Here is an 18495-nt window from a genome sequence, read left to right as displayed (position 1 = left end):
TATCATTATATTGAGCATTTTTCCATATTAAACAATATTTTCAAAACACATGGTTTTTTTTTTTTTTTTAACATCTTTATTGGGGTATAATTGCTTTACAATGGTGTGTTAGTTTCTGCTTTATAACAAAGTGAATCAGCTATACATATACATATGCTCCCATGTGTCTTCCCTCTTGCGTCTCCCTCCCTCCCACTCTCCCCATCCCACCCCTCCAGGCTGTCCCAAAGCCCCGAGCTAAAATCCCTGTGCCTTGCGGCTGCTTCCACCTAGCTATCTACCTTACTACGTTTGTTAGTGTGTATATGTCCATGACTCTCTCTCGCCCTTTCAAAACTCACCCTTCCCCCTCCCCATATCCTCAAGTCCGTTCTCCAGTAGGTCTGCGCCTCTATTCCTGTCTTATCCCTAGGTTCTTCATGACATTTTTTTCCCTTAAATTCCATATATATGTGTTAGCATACGGTATTTGTCTTTTTCTTTCTGACTTACTTCACTCTGTATGACAGACTCTAGGTCTATCCATCTCATTACAAATAACTCAATTTCATTTCTTTTTAAGGCTGAGTAATATTCCATTGTGTATATGTGCCACATCTTCTTTATCCATTCATCCGATGATGGGTGCTTAGGTTGTTTCCATCTCCGGGCTATTGTAAATAGAGCTGCAATGAACATTTTGGTACATGACTCTTTTTGAATTTTGGTTTTCTCAGGGTATATGCCCAGTAGTGGGGTTGCTGGGTCATATGGTAATTCTATTTGTAGTTTTTTAAGGAACCTCCATACTGTTCTCCATAGCGGCTGAACCAATTCACATTCCCACCAGCAGTGCAAGAGTGTCCCCTTTTCTCCACACCCTCTCCAGCATTTATTGTTTCTAGATTTTTTGATGATGGCCATTCTGACTGGTGTGAGATGATATCTCATTGTAGTTTTGATTTGCATTTCTCTAATGATTAATGATGTTGAGCATTCTTTCATGAAAACACATGGTTTTTAATGGTTGCCTGATGTAGATTGCTCTGTTAGAAATTTAATAATGAGCATCCTTAAATATATATGTAAATATAAATGTATATATCTTATAAATCTTTAATAATTTCCTAATGATAAATCTCTAGGAATGGAATTATTGGATCAAAGTTTTAAAATGTTTTGAAGGCTATTCTTATATATTCCCAAATTGGCCTCCAATAGGTAGACAAAATGTTGTAATTCTGCCATCAATAGAAATCAGTATGGGGGGTACCTGTTTTACAGCACCTTTGCTCTAAAGGGTGCTATAAAAGAAGGTACTATCATTAAAACAAAACAAACCTTTGCTTATCTCTATGGTTCATTTACTTAGAAGGATGTAGAATCTGCTCTCATTTTTGTAAGTAACTACAACTTTTATGAAAGGATAATTTATAATATATTTGTATATACCCAGAAAGTTGTAGGACAGGAGGACAGGGATCTGTCAGAGAGGAGTGAGGTTGAAGTAAAGGATGGCATTAGGATTATCACTTCTTATTTTATATACATATTGTAAAAGGATATGCAATTGTGGATGCATTTCATATTGTTTTATGGTTTTCTATTTTTTTCATATAAATAAAACTTTTATAAAGAAGAAAAAAAGAAATAGAAAAAGAAAAACTGCATACCAAATTGTCAGTAGTGGAGTTTAGGTGGGGAAACATTAATCTTTTACTTTATGAACCTGTACATTATTTGCATTACTTGGTGATTTAAATAAGATTACCAGTTAAATGTGACGAATAGGGCATGATAAAAATTCGTTAGTTGGAAGGACAAAAATGATGTCTTAACCTTAATGTTTAGTTCTTTGGTTATTTGAGAAATTGAAATCTTATCATATATTTACTTATCATGTACGTTTCTTCCTTTTTGAGTTGTCTGTTTATCTCTTTCATCCATTTTTACAACTTTAAAAAAAAATACTATCCTTTAACAGTATTTTGACATCTGTGCCCTATTGTGGGAATTTATCTTTCCTGTTTCCTCTTTCTGGTTTTCTTTGGCAACTCTTTTCATAGTTTTGTTTGTTTAATAAATACTCAGAGATATTCTTATAATCTAGTCAAGGTTGTGCTTGATTTCAGATCAGACAATATTGATTTCATTTTACTATTCTGAACCTCTTTATTATAAGCTAAAACTAGTCTCAAGAAGATATTATATTATTTAAGTGGCCCTATTTAGAAGAACTACATTTGGGGGAGGGGGAGGGATTAATTAGGAGTTTGGGATTAACAGATACACACTACTATATATAAAATAGATAATATGGCACAGGGAACTATATTCAATATATTGTAATAACCTATAATGGAAAAGAATCTGAAAAAGAATATATATATATATATATATATATATATATATATATATATATAAAACTGAATCACTTTGCTGTACACCTGAAACTATAACACAACATTGTAAATCAACTATACTTCAATTTTAAAAAAGTATGATGTTATGATTTTTAAAAGTACTATGTAAACTTTAAGTTCCACATGCAGTTGGAATTACATAGTATAACTATGCAGAGTTTGGAGCTAGAAGGAATCTAGAGGTCATCTAGGCCAAGGATTGCAGACATTTTCCCCAAGAGAGTCAGTGTGCTGCATTAGGCCTACAGAATTTTGTTTGAACAGCACAGTGGTTTTGTTTTGCTTTGTTTTGTTCTTAATATGGATTTGAATGACTATACATGTACTATTTCCAAATTACCACAGTGACCATCTCCCCAAATTTTCTTACACTTGACAACTTCACACATTACGTTATCTGCTTAGTCTTTAAAGGTATATGAGTTGTTTTATTCTAATAAAAAATTTATTAGAGTGGGCTTCCCTGGTGGCGCAGTGGTTGAGAGTCCGCCTGCCGATGCAGGGGACACGGGTTTGTGCCCCGGTCCGGGAAGATCCCACATGCCGCGGAGCGGCTGGGCCCGTGAGCCATGGCCGCTGAGCCTGCGCGTCCGGAGCCTGTGCTCCTCAATGGGAGAGGCCACAACAGTGAGAGGCCCGCGTACCACAAAAAAAAAAAAATTTATTAGAGTGAAACCTAGACTCTGAGAAATTAAGCAATTTCTATAGCCACTGAATATTCCTAATAATAATAAAAAACATATTTTACACTCACAACATATAATTTGCATACATTAGCTCATTTGTTTCTATTATTGGGATTTATTATTCACAGTGTATTGCTAGTAATACTGAAGCTCAGAGAGGTTAAGTGCATTTCACTAAGGTTGCTTAACCAGTTAAATTAAAATGAACAGTACTGGATTAGATAAATATCAGTATTAATTTTATGATTTGATAGTGGTTATATAGGAGAATGTTTTGTTCTTTCTTTTAGGAAATATATGCTAAAGTATTTAGGGATGAAGGGGTATCATATCTTCAGTTTACTCTCGGTTCAGAAAATAGAGGAAAAGAGGCTAAGAAAGCAAATATGATAAAATGTTAACATTCGAGTAATCTGGGTGAAGAGTATATGGAAATTCTTTGTACTATTTTTTTGCTACTTTTCTGTAAGTCCGCAATTATTTCAAAATAAAAAGTTAAAGAAAGGCAGATAGACAAGACCATTCCCAAATATAGGTACTCTGCTAGTAAGCACATTTATGCTGTTTTCCCACTTTTTGGAGATGTGGGTTTAGCATTTCTCCCTTTATTTTTCAGCTAAAAAATTAATTTTTTTCGATTAAATGTATTAAAACAGTTAAAAGTATCATATAATTTGTATGGTAGTTTTCGAAAAATGAGAGCATGACGTAATACTTTCTTTTGGCTAACTCTGTAACAAGGTAGTATTCCTTAGCAAAATTTTTGCATAACTTTTCCCTTTGTGTGTGTTCTGTAGCCTAAATCTGTCATTGTTGGATTAATTAAAGAAATGATTGCCAAGTTTCAAGAAGAACTTCCCCTGTATTCTCTGCCATCATCTGATGAGGCACAGCAGGTAGACTTGCTAGCCTATATTGCAAAAATCACTGAAGGTTTGTATTTTTGTTTAATCATAAGAGTTATGAGTTTACAATTTCTCATTAATATCCTTTACTCTCTGCTACTTGATTTCTCTGAATAAATACATGCTTGTATATGTACAGATTTGTGGTGAATCAAAAATTCCTATATGTTTATCGTAAGGTATTACCATACAGTTCCAATGAATATGGTTTCTTAAAATGTAAAAGATTACTTTTATCCTGACAGCTAAAATAATTTGTTATTTTCAAAACCACTTGATATATATTAATGATCCCAAGCCTTTTTCATTATATGTTTGTGTGGCTTTTTGCCTCATTCAGTATACTGGACCAGAGAATCTATGATTCTCATTGTTTCTCATTGAGGATAAAGCAAAATACCTATGCTTGCAAAATTTCATGTTAAACATTTTTTTGCATTGTAGACTAGAGCAGTAAGAATCACAATGTTTTTCAGAATTATGGAGATCCTATTTTTTTAAGAGTCTTATATAATATTTTTTAAATGTTTGGAAAGATATTTTCTTTTTAAAATGATAGCCTCTATTTAGTAGAATATTTATTATGAGATTCCTGTCTTTCTTGCATTTCATTTGTTCAACAATATTTTTGAATGTCTATTATGGAGTGCCTAGTACCATGTTTTCTGTCCAAGTTATTGAACTTTGGTGTATTTTTTTTAAGATGCTAAAAAGATTTTTGATATTTTTAAATTCTTATGATAGTTCACTTTACTTTTTAGGTGTCTCAGATATAAATTCAAAGAACTGGGCAAATCATGAGAATAAAACAGTCAATAAAATTACTGTGGTTGGTGGTGGAGAACTGGGAATTGCCTGCACATTAGCAATTTCAGCAAAGGCATGTAAGCATAGTGGTTATAAATACATCTGTCATATTGCTACACTTTTAGGCAGTTTCTATTTAACACACAAGAAGTAATGGCTTCATTTTGTCATGTGGGAAAACTTCATTTTGCCTTAAAATATATTTAGTAAGCTGACAAAAAAAATATGTGAAAGCTCTCATCAGTAATGTTGCTTCTTAATTAGTAGTTAGTCGTGGAATAGGCTTTGAAAACATGATTTGAACAATGGGCTTATCATCCTAATCCAAGGGAAACCTCAAGCTGACATTCATCTGACTTAGTCACAAATTCGTTTGTGTTTTCTGAGTCCTGCTGCTTTAATTAAACTCTTATTTAATATAATACTTAATTTAGCTATTTCTAAAATTAACATTTTTAAAAAACAATTGCCTTTTCTTGTGTAATTACTCCACTTTCTTTTAGGATCATAGTTCCTAATTTGACATTTTACAGTAGTTTGAGATTTGCCTATTTTTCCATCAGTCCTTTTTACTAGATCTTTTCTATATAAATTATTTTCAGAAAGGCTTAAGTCCCCCTTCAGAGAGGTTGAAAGACCCTCCAGGGCCCAGTATCATGGTAACAGCATGTCTGTGTCATTTGAGCCATGTAGACCAGAATAGACTAGCTCAGGGGTCCCCAGCCGCCGGGCCGAGGACCACTACCGGTCTGTGGCCTGTTAGGAACCAGGCAAGAAGTGAGCGGTGGGCGAGCGAGTAAAACTTCATCTGCTGCTCCCCATCGCCTGAACCATAACCGCCTGAGCCATCCATCCAACCACCCCTCCACCGCCCTACCGCCCCCGGTCTGAGGAGAAATTGTCTTCCACGAAACCTGTCCCTGGTGCCAAAAAGGTTGGGGACTGCTGGACTAGCTCTTCCTCCATGTATTTATTTGATAGCCGGTATTTGGTTTTCTTTTCTATTAAAGTTTGATTGATTGCCATCTAAATTCTTCCCTTTCCATTTAAGATTCACGTATATCTTGGAGGTAGGTTCTACTTCAGCAAATAGTTAAATTGTATCCAGGGAGCTAGAAGATTTTAAAAGCTAACTGTTCAGAACCATATATGCTAACTTTTGCCATATTATATTTTCATTTCCTCCACACTCCATCTGAATGCACTCTTCCTTCTTAAGTGGAATTTGAAATGTTTGTAGATCTTTTGTTAGTAAATAGAATGCTTCTATAAACATTGCCTTACAAGTTGTTTATTTTCTTGTCTGAATTTTCTGTTAGGGGTACATAATCTCAGAAATAGTACTAGTGAGTCAGAGGGCAATGAATGATTTTTATGGTACTTATTACATATTGCTAGATTGCTCTTCAGAAGGGCAGAACTTTACACTGTGAATAACAGTGTAATTTACACTGCTAATAACAATGCACACATCAACCTGATTTTTTTCATTGCTAACAGTACTGTTTTATCAATTTTATTTGTTTTTGGTAAGTGTAGGAAGACCCCTTAAAGTCATATTTCTTTAACTGTTAGAAGTCGCACTATCAGTATTTCTTTGTTTGTGAACTGTCTAGTTGGAAAGTTTTTTTCCATTTTTCCCTTTAAATGTTAATATTTTGATACAAGGTACAATATTTGAATAGTGCAACAATATTCAACTAGTGCAGTAGTAGTCATAATAATGGCAGTAGTTGAAGTGGTGGTAGCAGCAATAACTAACCCTTACTGAATGCTTACTAGATCCAGGCACTTGTCTAAACACTTGTTTCATTTTTTTTTTTCATTGATTGATTTTTTTGGCTGCGTTGGGTCTTCGTTGGGTCTTTGTTGCTGCGAGCGGACTCTTCTCTAGTTGCAGTGAGCGGGGGCTACTCTTCGTTGCAGTGCATGGGCTTCTCATTGCAGTGGCTTCTCTTGTTGCAGAGCATGGGCTCTAGGTGCATGGGCTTCAGTAGTTGTGGCACATGGGCTCAGTAGTTGTGGCTCGCAGGCTCTAGAGCTCAGGCTCAGTAGTTGTGGCTCACAGGCTTAGTTGCTTCGCGGCATGTGGGATCTTCCTAGACCAGGGCTCGAGTTCCCTGCATTGCCAGGCGGATTCTTAACCACTGTGCCACGAGGGAAGTCCCACTTGATTAATTTTTAGGTACTATCGTTACTGTCATTTTACAAATGAAGAAACCAGGGCATAGGGAGGTTACCCAACTTGCCCAAAGTCACAGTATTAATAAAAGGAGCCAGGGTTTGAGGTTGGGCAATCTATTTACAGAGCCTGTATTCTAGATCCTTATTACCCAACGTGTGGCATTGGCATCATCTGAGATTTTATTGGAAATACATAATCTCAGGCCCTACTCCAGATCAAAGGAAGTAAATCTGCATTTTTACAAAATTCCTGGTAACCCATGTGCTTCACTGATCTATTAAATGGCGATCCCTTAAAGCTTGAGAAGCTCTGCTCTAAACCACTATGTAACACTGCCTTGTTGTGGTTATTGATGGACATTTAGTTTGTTTCTAGTCTTTTGAATATCCTTATACATATTGTATCATTTTACACATGTACTAATAAACTTGTAGGATGATTTCTACAAATGAGGTTGATGGATTAAGGGAGTTGTGTTTTTATTTATTTATTTTATAAGGATTTTTTTTTGATGCAGACCTTTTTTTTTCTTTTTTGTGTGTATTGAAATTTGTTACAACGTTGCTTCTGTTTTTATGTTTTGGTTTTTTGGCCACAAGGCATGTGGGATCGAACCTGCACCCCCTGCATTGGAAGGCAAAGTCTTAACCACTGGACCACCAGGGAAGTCCCTGTGTTTTTAAACTTTGACAGAAATTGTCAAATTATCCCTCATATCAATTGTGCTAGTTCATTCTCATTCCCACAGTGTTTGAGAATACCTGTTTTCTCACACTACTGTTAAACTTTGGGATCTTTGCATGTCTGATAAATGAAAAATGGTAACTCATAGTTTTCTTTGCATTTCTCTTATGAGTGTGGTTAATGTTAATAAAATTAATAGGTACCATTTAGAGAGGACTGCTCTTTGCCAGCCCTGTGTCACATAATTAATCTTTATAACTCCAAGAAATAAGACCAAGTTCAGTGACTTGCTTAGTCTTACAAAGTTAATAAGTAGCATGGCTGCATTGCTTCCTGTACACTTTCTGCCTCATAGTCTGGTAGATCCCTGGGTAGTCTTGCTCCTGCACCCTAAGATAGGAGAGATGCTCATATCCCTTGCTGCTTTGGAAAAAGGACGTCCACGAAGATAAATCGACTCTTAGGAGTTTCCATCCTGTTGTTTATGGTCAGCCCACCATGGCACCTAGAAAGCTGTCTACAGGCATGTGAAGTATTTTCCATGAGATCTCTGGGGAGAGAACTGCATAATAATTGGGTTTTATTTTAGCTTTATGACTATTATCTTTTTTTCTTTTTAAGAGAAACTTGGCATTAGTGTTGACATTGATGCTAAAATAGACAGTCTGAGTTCTTTCAGAATGGAAATTATGACAAAACAAAAACATAAACGGAAGAACAATAGCAAACATATTGAGTGCACCATGTCATCTTTATTACTCATTATCCCATCAAAAGAAACCTGCACTCTGTGACTTCTGAGTTAAGCCCTGTTAGAGCCCAGTTTTTAGTTAAGCCTAAAGGATCACATTATTCAAGTGCATAGTGTTTTCTTGCTTTCATGTCCCTTTTATTGCTATTGTGCTACTTCCTTCATAAGAGAGCACATAGGCCTATGTATTCGTTCTCCCTTAGCTCTCACTTCTGAATGAATTTAGACTGAGTAACTGGCCATGTGCAGTGTAATGCTATTCTTTTTCTTATTGTACTGTACAGGGCATTGCAGACAGACTGGTCCTCTTAGACCTCTCAGAAGGGACTAAAGGAGTGATAATGGACCTTGACATATTCAACCTGCCTAATGTGGAGATCAGCAAAGGTCTGGTTATTCTGCTTAAAAGATTTGTGCCTTGTTTGCCCTTATATTTGAGTCCTAGAATTTTTTTTGTAGACTTTATTTTTTAGAGCAGTTTTAGGTTCAGGGTATTATTGAGCAGAAGGTACAGAGATTTCCTGTATACCCCCTGCCCCCACACAGGCACAGCCTCTGCATTGTCAGTATCCCCTACCTAAGTGGTATAATTGATAAACCTCCCTGGACACATCATTATCATCCAAAGTCCATAGTTTACATTAGGGTTCACTCTTGTCTTTGTATATTCTATAGGTGTGGACAAATCAAACATGTATCCACCATTATGGTATCAAACAGAGTTGTTTCACTGCCCTAAAAATTCTCTGTGCTCTGCCTAGAGTCCTAGAATTTTGTTGCTGAAAGCATCTTAAAGATCACCTAGTCCAAGTCCCTCATTTTACATATTGGGAAACTGAGGTTCATATAAATTAAGGGACTTACCTAAACTCGTACAGATTGCAACTAATTAGGTTAATAAGAGTCAGATAAGCAAATAACATTCAAATTGGTTGGAAGGATTTATTCTCAGTCTCTGACTTATACCTTAGTATAAATTGTTTTCTCTGATTGCTTCCTTTTTCATAATATATTGGCTAAGAACACTGATTTTAGAGTTAGACATGGGGGTTTGCATACTAGCTCTGCCATTTGTCAGATTATATAATCTCTGAGTTCAGTTTTATCATCTGTAAAGTGGGAATTAATACATACCTCTTGGTATATAGCAAAGTGCTAAACCAAGATTAAAAAAAAATCCATTCACATTGCTTTCACTAAAAATATATTGTTAAAATGAATTTTAATAAGAACAAAAGAGGGGTTTGTATCATTAATAAATAAAATTTAGAATGTTAAAAAAGTAATTTTTAAAATCTTTTTAATTCAAAAGATTTGCATGTATTTAACAATGTACATAATATATTAGTACAGACGTATATATGTAGGTAAATACCAGATTTGGGGATGTGGGAATAAAGTTATTTTATTACCGGGGATGCATGATCAAAAAAAATTGGAAAGCCATTGAACTAGAGAATGTATAGTCTCCAAAAACCAGGTTATAGCTAGAGTCAGGATGTAATATGCTATAGTTGCTTAGCTTTCCTTTGCCTTTCCTTACTCAGGTCTCGTGTATTCTTTTTTTTTAAATAAATTTATTTATTTTATTTATTGGCTGTGTTGGGTCTTCGTTGCTGCGCGCGGGCTTTCTCTAGTTGCAGGGAGTGGGGGCTACTCTTCGTTGTGGTGCATTGTGGGCTTCTCATTGCAGTGGCTTCTCTTGTTGCAGAGCATGGGCTCTAGGCATGCTGGCTTCAGTACTTGTGGCACGTGGGCTCAGTAGTTGTGGCTCATGGGCTCTAGAGCACAGGCTCAGTAGTTGTGGCGCACGGGCTTAGTTGCTCCACGGCATGTGGGATATTCCTGGACCAGGGCTCAAACCTGTGTCCCCTGCATTGGCAGGTGGATTCTTAACCACTGCGCCACCGGGGAATGTTAACCATATTTTTTAACCATATTCTTAACCATATTTTCCAAATAAAATATGGTTATTTTCTTAACCATATTTTCCAAATAAAATGTCGAGACATATGATTTCACAAGGCTGAATGTACTAAGAACCGCAGTGGATCAAAAAGTTGAAATTATACCTATAGGTTATAAAAATTGGGTGTAATAGTTCTAGCAAGCCTCTGGATCCCTGTAGGATACAATGGATTTATTTTCCTTCTCTGGAAAGAGTACAATAGTTGCTTTAATGGTCCTTTTGTAGGCCTTGTACAGAGGATCCTTTGGGGAGCTGGATAGTCTCTTGTGCCTCTCATTTCCAGGTACTGAAGTTCTTAAGGGACCTCTTCACTCTTCCAAATCACTCCAGGAGACTGTTTAGTACATGGACTCTAGAGGTTGTGAGGCCATTTAGGACCTGAGGAAATTGTTTCTTCCTATGTGTCTCATTAGCCGTCAATAACTATTGTTTCAGATAATTGAAAGAATAGAATCCTTGGAGTAGATATATAGGATGTGGTACTTGCCACCAAGTAAGGAGTTTTGAATGAATGAGCACTATATTGGGGCAACTTTCATGTTCCCCTTGTTAATTTTGATTGCATATTCCTGATAATTACTATTACATGAGGTAATTTAAAATATAATATTAGCTAACATCTCAAATATGTTCTATGATATGGAGAAGTGTGTTAATAATTTTGGGAAAGTAAGCTCATTTGGAAATTTTAGTAATGCCCCATCATGACAGGCATTGATGATCATCCTAGAGTTGTACTTTTCTCCATTTGGATTTTTAAAATAGCTACTAAAATACTTTGGGGAGGGCTGTGCATAGGTATATATGAGCCTGCAAACATGCATACTATACATACATAAACAAACAGTGTGTGCATAGACTAAATCTGGAGAAATACTGAGGAACTGTTAAGAGTAGTTGCTTCAGGAGTCAGATTGGGGAAACTGGTTCTGCACTTGTTTTTTGCACTTAATATTTTTATCCCTTTTTTTACTGTGTTAAAATACATATAGCATTGGGGCTTCCCTGGTGGCGCAGTGGTTGAGAGTCCGCCTGCCGATGCAGGGGACACGGGTTCGTGCCCCGGTCCGGGAAGATCCCACATGCCGCGGAGCGGCTGGACCCGTGAGCCATGGCCGCTGTGCCTGCGCATCCGGAGCCTGTGCTCCGCAACAGGAGAGGCCACAACAGTGAGAGGCCCGCCTACCGCAAAAAAAAAAAAAAAAAAATACATATAGCATAAATTTACCATTAGTGACATTCAGTATATTCACAATGTTGTGCAACTGTCACGAATATCTAGTTCCAGAACATTTTCCTCACCCCAAAAGGAAACCCTCTACACATGAAGCAATCACTCCCCATTTTCCCTTTTCCCCAGACCCTGGCAACCACTGATCTACTCTGGATTTGCTTCTTCTGGATGTTTCATATACATGGAATTACACAATATGTGGCCTTTTGTGTCTGGCTTCTTTCACTTAGTATAATGTTTGCAAGGTTCATCTATATTGTAGCATTTATCACTCCTTTTTATGGTTGAATAATATTCTATGGTCTGGATATGCCACACTTTATTTATCCACTTATCAGTTGATGTACATTTGGGTTGCATCTTTTTGTTATTGTCAGTAGTGCTGCTGTGAACATTTTTGTACAAGTTTTTGTTTGAACACCTCTTTTCAGTTCTTTTTGGTATGTACCCAGAAATGGAATTGCTAGGTCATATCGCAATTCTGTGTTTAAGTTATTGATTAATTTATAGTATCATTTTGAAGATCATTATTAATAGCACATAGAGGTCTAAATAGCTCTATATCTTTGAACAGCTTTATAATAATATTCCATCATATGGATGTCTGTCTCCTATTGGTAGACATTTAGTTTTTTTGTGTTTTTCTGTGATTACAAATAATGCTGCAGAGAACATTGTAATGTAATAAAATCTTTGTGTATTTCTCTACCTAGTAGGATAAAGTAGAATTACTGGGTCAAAGGTGTTTTTAAAATGTATATTATTAAGCTGTACTAATTTATACTCTCACCAGCAGTATATGAGGGTTCCTGTTTCCTTTCTGCTGATTACTTTTATTTTATATTAAACATAGCTAATAGAATAATTATCCTATGATTATTTTGATCATGTCATTTCCTGGCTGAAGACACTACTATGTTGGTCCCTTATCCTTAATAATAATAATAGATGCCATTTTTTTTCAGGGAATCCAGTAATACAAGCTAGATAGTTTACATATATTCCATTACTTCTCTTACTTTATTTTATAGATGGCTGAGAGAGATTGTGGCTTTGGTCACACAGTTAATAAGCAGGAGTTTCAAACATGTTTGTTACCAATTTCTTATGATTCACTCCAGAAATAGTCTCTGCATATACAAGCATAGATATTTGGGTGTATGAGTATGTGTATGTGTGTGCCTCAAGAAAAAAGTGTTCAATAATTGCAAATTAAAAAATAAGTTGTTGTTGGGAGTTCCCTGGCGGTCCAGTAGTTAGGGCCCCAGGCTTCCACTGCAGGGAGCATGGGTTGGATCCCTGGTCAGGGAACTAGGATCTCACATGCTGCGTGGCATGGCCAAAAACAAACAAAAAAAGCTGTTTTTGACATATGGAGCAAAGTAAAATTTTCTCAATAGCCAGTGGTTCTTAAAACATGGGTTATGGATTGATCCCTTGTGTGAGAATCACCTGAGGTGCTTTATGAACTTACAGAAGCCTGTGTCCACCCCAGGCCTATGGAGAGATTAAAAGGCTTTAGAGTAGGAAGGCTTTCTTGCACTTCTGAAATCATATTAGACAGCTACTACTCTGTTTACTTATAAGTCAACCTTGAGGGTGAGGGCATTTCATCATTCAAAGTACAGGAAGCTAAAGAAGGAAAAGAAAGGAAATATGATCCTGGCAAGATAGGTTGGGGCCAAACTGTAGGGTCATAAATTCAACTGTTCACTGGTATTTAATACAGTAGTATGGACAAGCTACCTAATCCTTCCAGATATCAATTTCCTCAACTTTATGAGGGTATAGGACTAAGTTCCTAAATATAGCATAGTGTTGAACAGCACTCTGAAGCCAGTCTGCCTGGGCTTGAATTCTGGCTCTGCTACTTACTAGCTCTATGACTTTGAGCAGGTTACTTAACTTCTCTGTGCCTCAGATTCCTCATCTGTAAAATGGGAATGATATTGCCCCACAGTGTGTTGTGGATTACATTAAATGAGTAAATACAGGTCAAGGTCTTAGAACAGTACCTGGCACATAGAAGTGGCATGGAAGTATTAACTGTATCCCTTTCAGTTCTAATGTCTTCCAATGCTGAGATTTTGACTCATTACCAGGTATCTATTCTGAACACTAGAACATAGGCATTATTTACTTAAGAGGACTCATGAAGAATCATAATTAAGATGCAGGACTTCAGTTTTTGGCTCTACCCCCACAACTGTGTCAGATTATGAATTAAAACTGGATAATGCATTTCCCAGTGGACACCTTACACAAGGGTTTCATTCTGCAACTTGTTTAGGAAAATGGCCTTATAGGCTTAATTAAGACTATAAACCCTGGAATCTACTCATTGTCTTGCTGAGATGCTAATAATCATTTACACATGTTGACTGAACTGATATCACCCTAGTTACTTTATTATTTTTCTGTTGTTTCTGATACTTATAATTCTGGCCACTGTTTTGGCATGTACTTCTGTAAAACACACTGTGTAATAGAGGGTAATGTAGTTGTAAAATAGCATAAGTATGCTTGAGGATCAGAGACATGAATTCTGGAGAACAGCTTTTCCTAAGTCATAACAGTTGCTTACATGTGAGCCCCATTAGAAGAACCTAAAACCAAGACACTGGGCTTCAGTGTAAGGAAAAGTCAGTAAAAAAATGAGCCAAGATGTTTTATCTTGATTTAAAGAGTTTCACATAATTTTTTTCCTCTTTGGAGTAGAATCCTTAATAAATAAAACAGATACAAACAACACTATGCTGTGCCTGCCAGCCTTCTTTCTGCTTATTCCCATTCCTACATGGCCTCTTAGTCACTTTCAAGGAGGTCTAGGACTCCTAAACTCCCAGTTTAAAAATCAGTGATGAGAACAAACGTATGGATACCAAGGGGGAAGGGGGGGTGGGATGAGTTGGGAGATTGGGATTGACATATATACACTATTGATACTATGTATGAAATAGATAACTAATAAGAACCTACTGTATAGCACAAGGAACTCTGCTCAATGCTTTATGGTGACCTAAATAGGAAGGAAATCCAAAAATGAGGGGATATAAGTATATGTATAGCTGATTCACTTTGTTGTACCATAGAAACTAACACAACATGTAAAGCAACTATACTACAATAAAAATTTTTTTTAAAAGATGCGGTATATATAAAAAATGGAATATTACTCAGCCATAAAAAGAATGAAATAATGCCATTTGCAGCAACATGGATGGACCTAGAGCTTAAAAAAAAAAAATCAGTGATGTAATTGATTATAGGTGCATTCTGCCTATAGCATATTATTTATTTTTTCTAAGAAAATTGTGAATTACATAGAAACCTAATTCCCTGTTTGTGGAGTCTGGATTCTGTAATTTATTTTATCTTTTTTGCTCTTTCCTGCCCTGGGATACACTCTTGCTTTTAATCCTCTTTCTGGAGGCAAACCTCAGCACTTTGTATCCTTCCTATGGACACAGGATTGATCTAGAGGCAATTGTGCTAAAAGCTGTCTAATTGTAGAAAAGAAGAACCTGATTATCATGAACAAGAACTTGGTTAAAACCTTTATCTTGAGCTCAGACTGTTTCTTTTTATTCATTAGATTTGTCTGCCTCTACTCATTCCAAGGTGGTGATCTTCACAGTCAACTCTCTGGGTAGTTCTCAGTCCTACCTTGATGTGGTACAGAGAAATGTGGATATGTTCAGAGCCTTTGTTGCAGCTCTGGGACATTATAGTCCACATGGCATCCTGCTCGTTGCATCTCAACCAGGTACAAGACTTTATTTTAAATAAATTTGGTGGTCCAGTGTATCAGTAGAATTGCCATTTCTGATAAAAGTCATAAAACAAGGTTATAAAGGGACAGCCAGAGCATTCAGTTAAATTGCTCTTATGATGAACAATGCAGTATTTTCCATATCCTGTCAACCAGTTACTTCTTCTGACTGTCATTAACTAGAGGGTTACAACTTACAGTTTTTTATATAATATTACTATTAATATGTTCCAGGTCATTAGCCATGCCTTTCTCAGTGAGAAAATGATTAAACGCCCAAGAGAAAGATGCAGTAGCTTATAGGAAGGATCCTTTGTTAACTCTGAAGTGTCATAAAATGTTAGTGAGCACACCAGAGTGCATTTTTAACATTTTGTATTTTAAATTGTTTCTCAAATGATTTGAGAAATTTTTTCCAAAGAATTAGGTGGTACTGGACTCAAATTGGTGAACAGATTTTTTTTTAATGTTCCCAATATAGGAGTATGATATGAATTTCACTTGTTCTCCTATAGCAGTTGATTGAGGGATGTTGGTTTAATTCCTGACATCGTTTTGTCACATAAGAAAAAAATAGTTGTATTTTTGTTGATAATGCTGTATAGCATGGTGGTAGTATATGAATTAGTATTTTAATTTAAAGATAGAAATTCAGCTTAAGCTAGATATAAAAGAGAACTTGATCAATGAAAAAAATTTTCTGATTTTCTGTACCCAGTTTTCATCTTTCTCGCTTAACTGCTCTGGAAATTATCTGTTTTCCTCTCTTAAAAATTTATATTTAACAGCAAAGTTATGTAAGATCATGCTGAAACCTGGTTAGTTGTTTTTAATTATTAATTAAAATTAAAATATATTAAATTTACATAATATATAATAAATTTTAAACTATGTTATGCTTCATAGTGCATTTAGGACCTAAGAAGAGTATATACAAGTTTTAATATACTTATTAAAATAATAAATATTTTGTTTAGGAACTAGAAGTACATTTTTAAAAATATTTATATTTTCACCTTGTATGTAATATTTAGTGGAAATCATGACCTATGTGACGTGGAAACTGAGTGCATTTCCTGCAAATCGAGTGATTGGAATTGGTTGCAATCTGGATTCACAGAGATTACAATATATTATTACAAATGTTTTGAAGGCACAGACTTCAGGAAGAGAAGTATGGGTTATTGGTGAGCAGGGAGAAGACAAAGGTAAGAAATACATGTTTATTAGTTATGTATATTGATAACCTACATCACCAGAGGCCATGATATGCATGATATGCACAGTTCTGGGGACTCCAGAATTGTGGTGCTTAATTGGCTTTCTTTCCACATTTGAGTGCCTTTTGTGTGACAGGCCCTGTATTGTGAATATACTTTGCAAACATGTCATTCTGACTGTATTCACTTTTCTGTAAGTAAAAGGCAAGACCCCCTTAGGTTATATATTTTTATTTATCTTTTTATATTTTGTATTTGAATTTCAGCATCCAGGATCAATTTAAAAGTTTAATTTTCTGGAGAGCAACATTTACATAAACCCTAAAGCATATACAGAACTCTTTCCTTTACTCTCCCATCCTACAATCTTGCTTACCTTTCCCTAAGTTCAGACTTTCTCCCTAGGTACATACCTCCTGTCTGTTTCTCACCTTTTTAAACAGAATTTTCATTCTTTATTTACCCTTACGGCCTTTTTTTTTTTACCAGCTACTTGCTCTCTGCTCTGTCCCTACCACAGAAAGCATTCATAAAATACAGTCCCCCTGGGCTTCCCTGGTGGCACAGTGGTTGAGAGTCCGCCTGCTAATGCAGGGGACACAGGTTCGTGCCCCAGTCCGGGAAGATCCCACATGCTGCGGAGCGGCTCGGCCCGTGAGCCATGGCCGCTGAGCCTGCGCTTCCAGAGCCTGTGCTCCGCAACGGGAGAGGCCACAGCAGTGAGAGGCCCGCGTACTGTAAAAAAAAAAAAAAAAAAATACAGTCCCCTGGATTTGAAAGCCCCTTTTCCTATCCCAAATGAATGCTTTCCCTATTTGATTCAAGAATCTCTTTTTTCTTTATTTTTCCCTCATGCTATAAAGTCAGGTTGGTTAGGTGATAAAAGTGCTTTATCCTAAGTTTGTTCATTTTTATTCATTTAAACAAGTATATGAGTGTCTACTCTTCTTACTACTATATAAGATGTTAGTGTGATACAAAAGAGGCACAGAGCACAGTCTCTTCCTTCATCATACTTAAAAATTATTTTAGAGCAACAAGAAAAATATTTACAAGATGTTTTGGCTAACAATGAAAGTATCGGATACTATTTGATTAAGTGCCAAAATGAATATATTTTAGATTTACAGTGCTTAGACACTTACGAGTGAGCATTTAACATGGGTTGAAATGACTGGAGAAAATTCTGGGTAGGCCATCATTGAACTGTACTTTGGAAGAATGAATAGGATTTGAATAAATACCAAAGAATGGGACAGACATTCCAGGAATGGGAAAACAGGCAAAGGCACACACTTAAGTATGGCATGGTCATGGGATAAAAATATCTAGACTGGTTGTTGCAGAGTTTCAACCAGATAAACTTGGTTGCTGTCACATTTTGGAGATCCTTGAATACCTGATAAAGAGTTGGAAAGTGATTCTCAGGCAGAGGGGAACTATTAAAGGTATTTGAGCATGCGGGTAATATGCTAAAAAGGTAATTTGGGGAAAATTAATCATTGCTTCCTCATTTAAAGTATATTACTCTTACTCTATTCAGCCTGTAGGTGCTGTAGGGTAGAGCACAATGTAGAAAAGAACTTCTCTGCCTGTGAGGAAGTGATTTAACTGAAGAACTGGAGGAAGATTTTAAATCTGTATAAATCTGCACTGGCCACCTAGAAAGTTCAGTGCTAGAAAGAATCAGGCTATAGAATAAACCTTGACAAAACCTGACAGTGTGATTCAAGCAGAAATAGCTTTTCAGGCTCAGAATGCTTCCTGACACTAAACACTAATCAATAGAACCAGGAGAGGGGAGCAAATAAGAACTTGGAGCAGATGTATTAGAGTAACAAATGTCTAGGGATTCAAACAAGCTCAAGACCCCCGAGTTT

At 36.2% G+C, this 18495-nt stretch overlaps 1 protein-coding gene across 2 annotated transcripts in view; it reads left to right on the top strand.

Annotated features, from left to right (window-relative positions):
* UEVLD (UEV and lactate/malate dehyrogenase domains) overlaps positions 1 to 18495 on the top strand; it is a 47246-nt gene that overhangs the window by 17043 nt on the left and 11708 nt on the right. For both annotated transcript variants that reach the window (XM_065881492.1, XM_065881493.1), the window contains 5 exons: positions 3886 to 4021; positions 4755 to 4873; positions 8705 to 8807; positions 15219 to 15389; positions 16430 to 16603. In XM_065881492.1, the coding sequence (XP_065737564.1) occupies positions 3886 to 4021; positions 4755 to 4873; positions 8705 to 8807; positions 15219 to 15389; positions 16430 to 16603 (703 nt within the window). The remainder of the gene's footprint in view (positions 1 to 3885; positions 4022 to 4754; positions 4874 to 8704; positions 8808 to 15218; positions 15390 to 16429; positions 16604 to 18495) is intronic.

This window comes from Phocoena phocoena, chromosome 8 (assembly GCF_963924675.1).
Source record: "Phocoena phocoena chromosome 8, mPhoPho1.1, whole genome shotgun sequence".
NCBI classification, from domain to species: Eukaryota; Metazoa; Chordata; class Mammalia; order Artiodactyla; family Phocoenidae; genus Phocoena; species Phocoena phocoena.
This window is presented reverse-complemented; position numbering and strand designations above follow the sequence as displayed.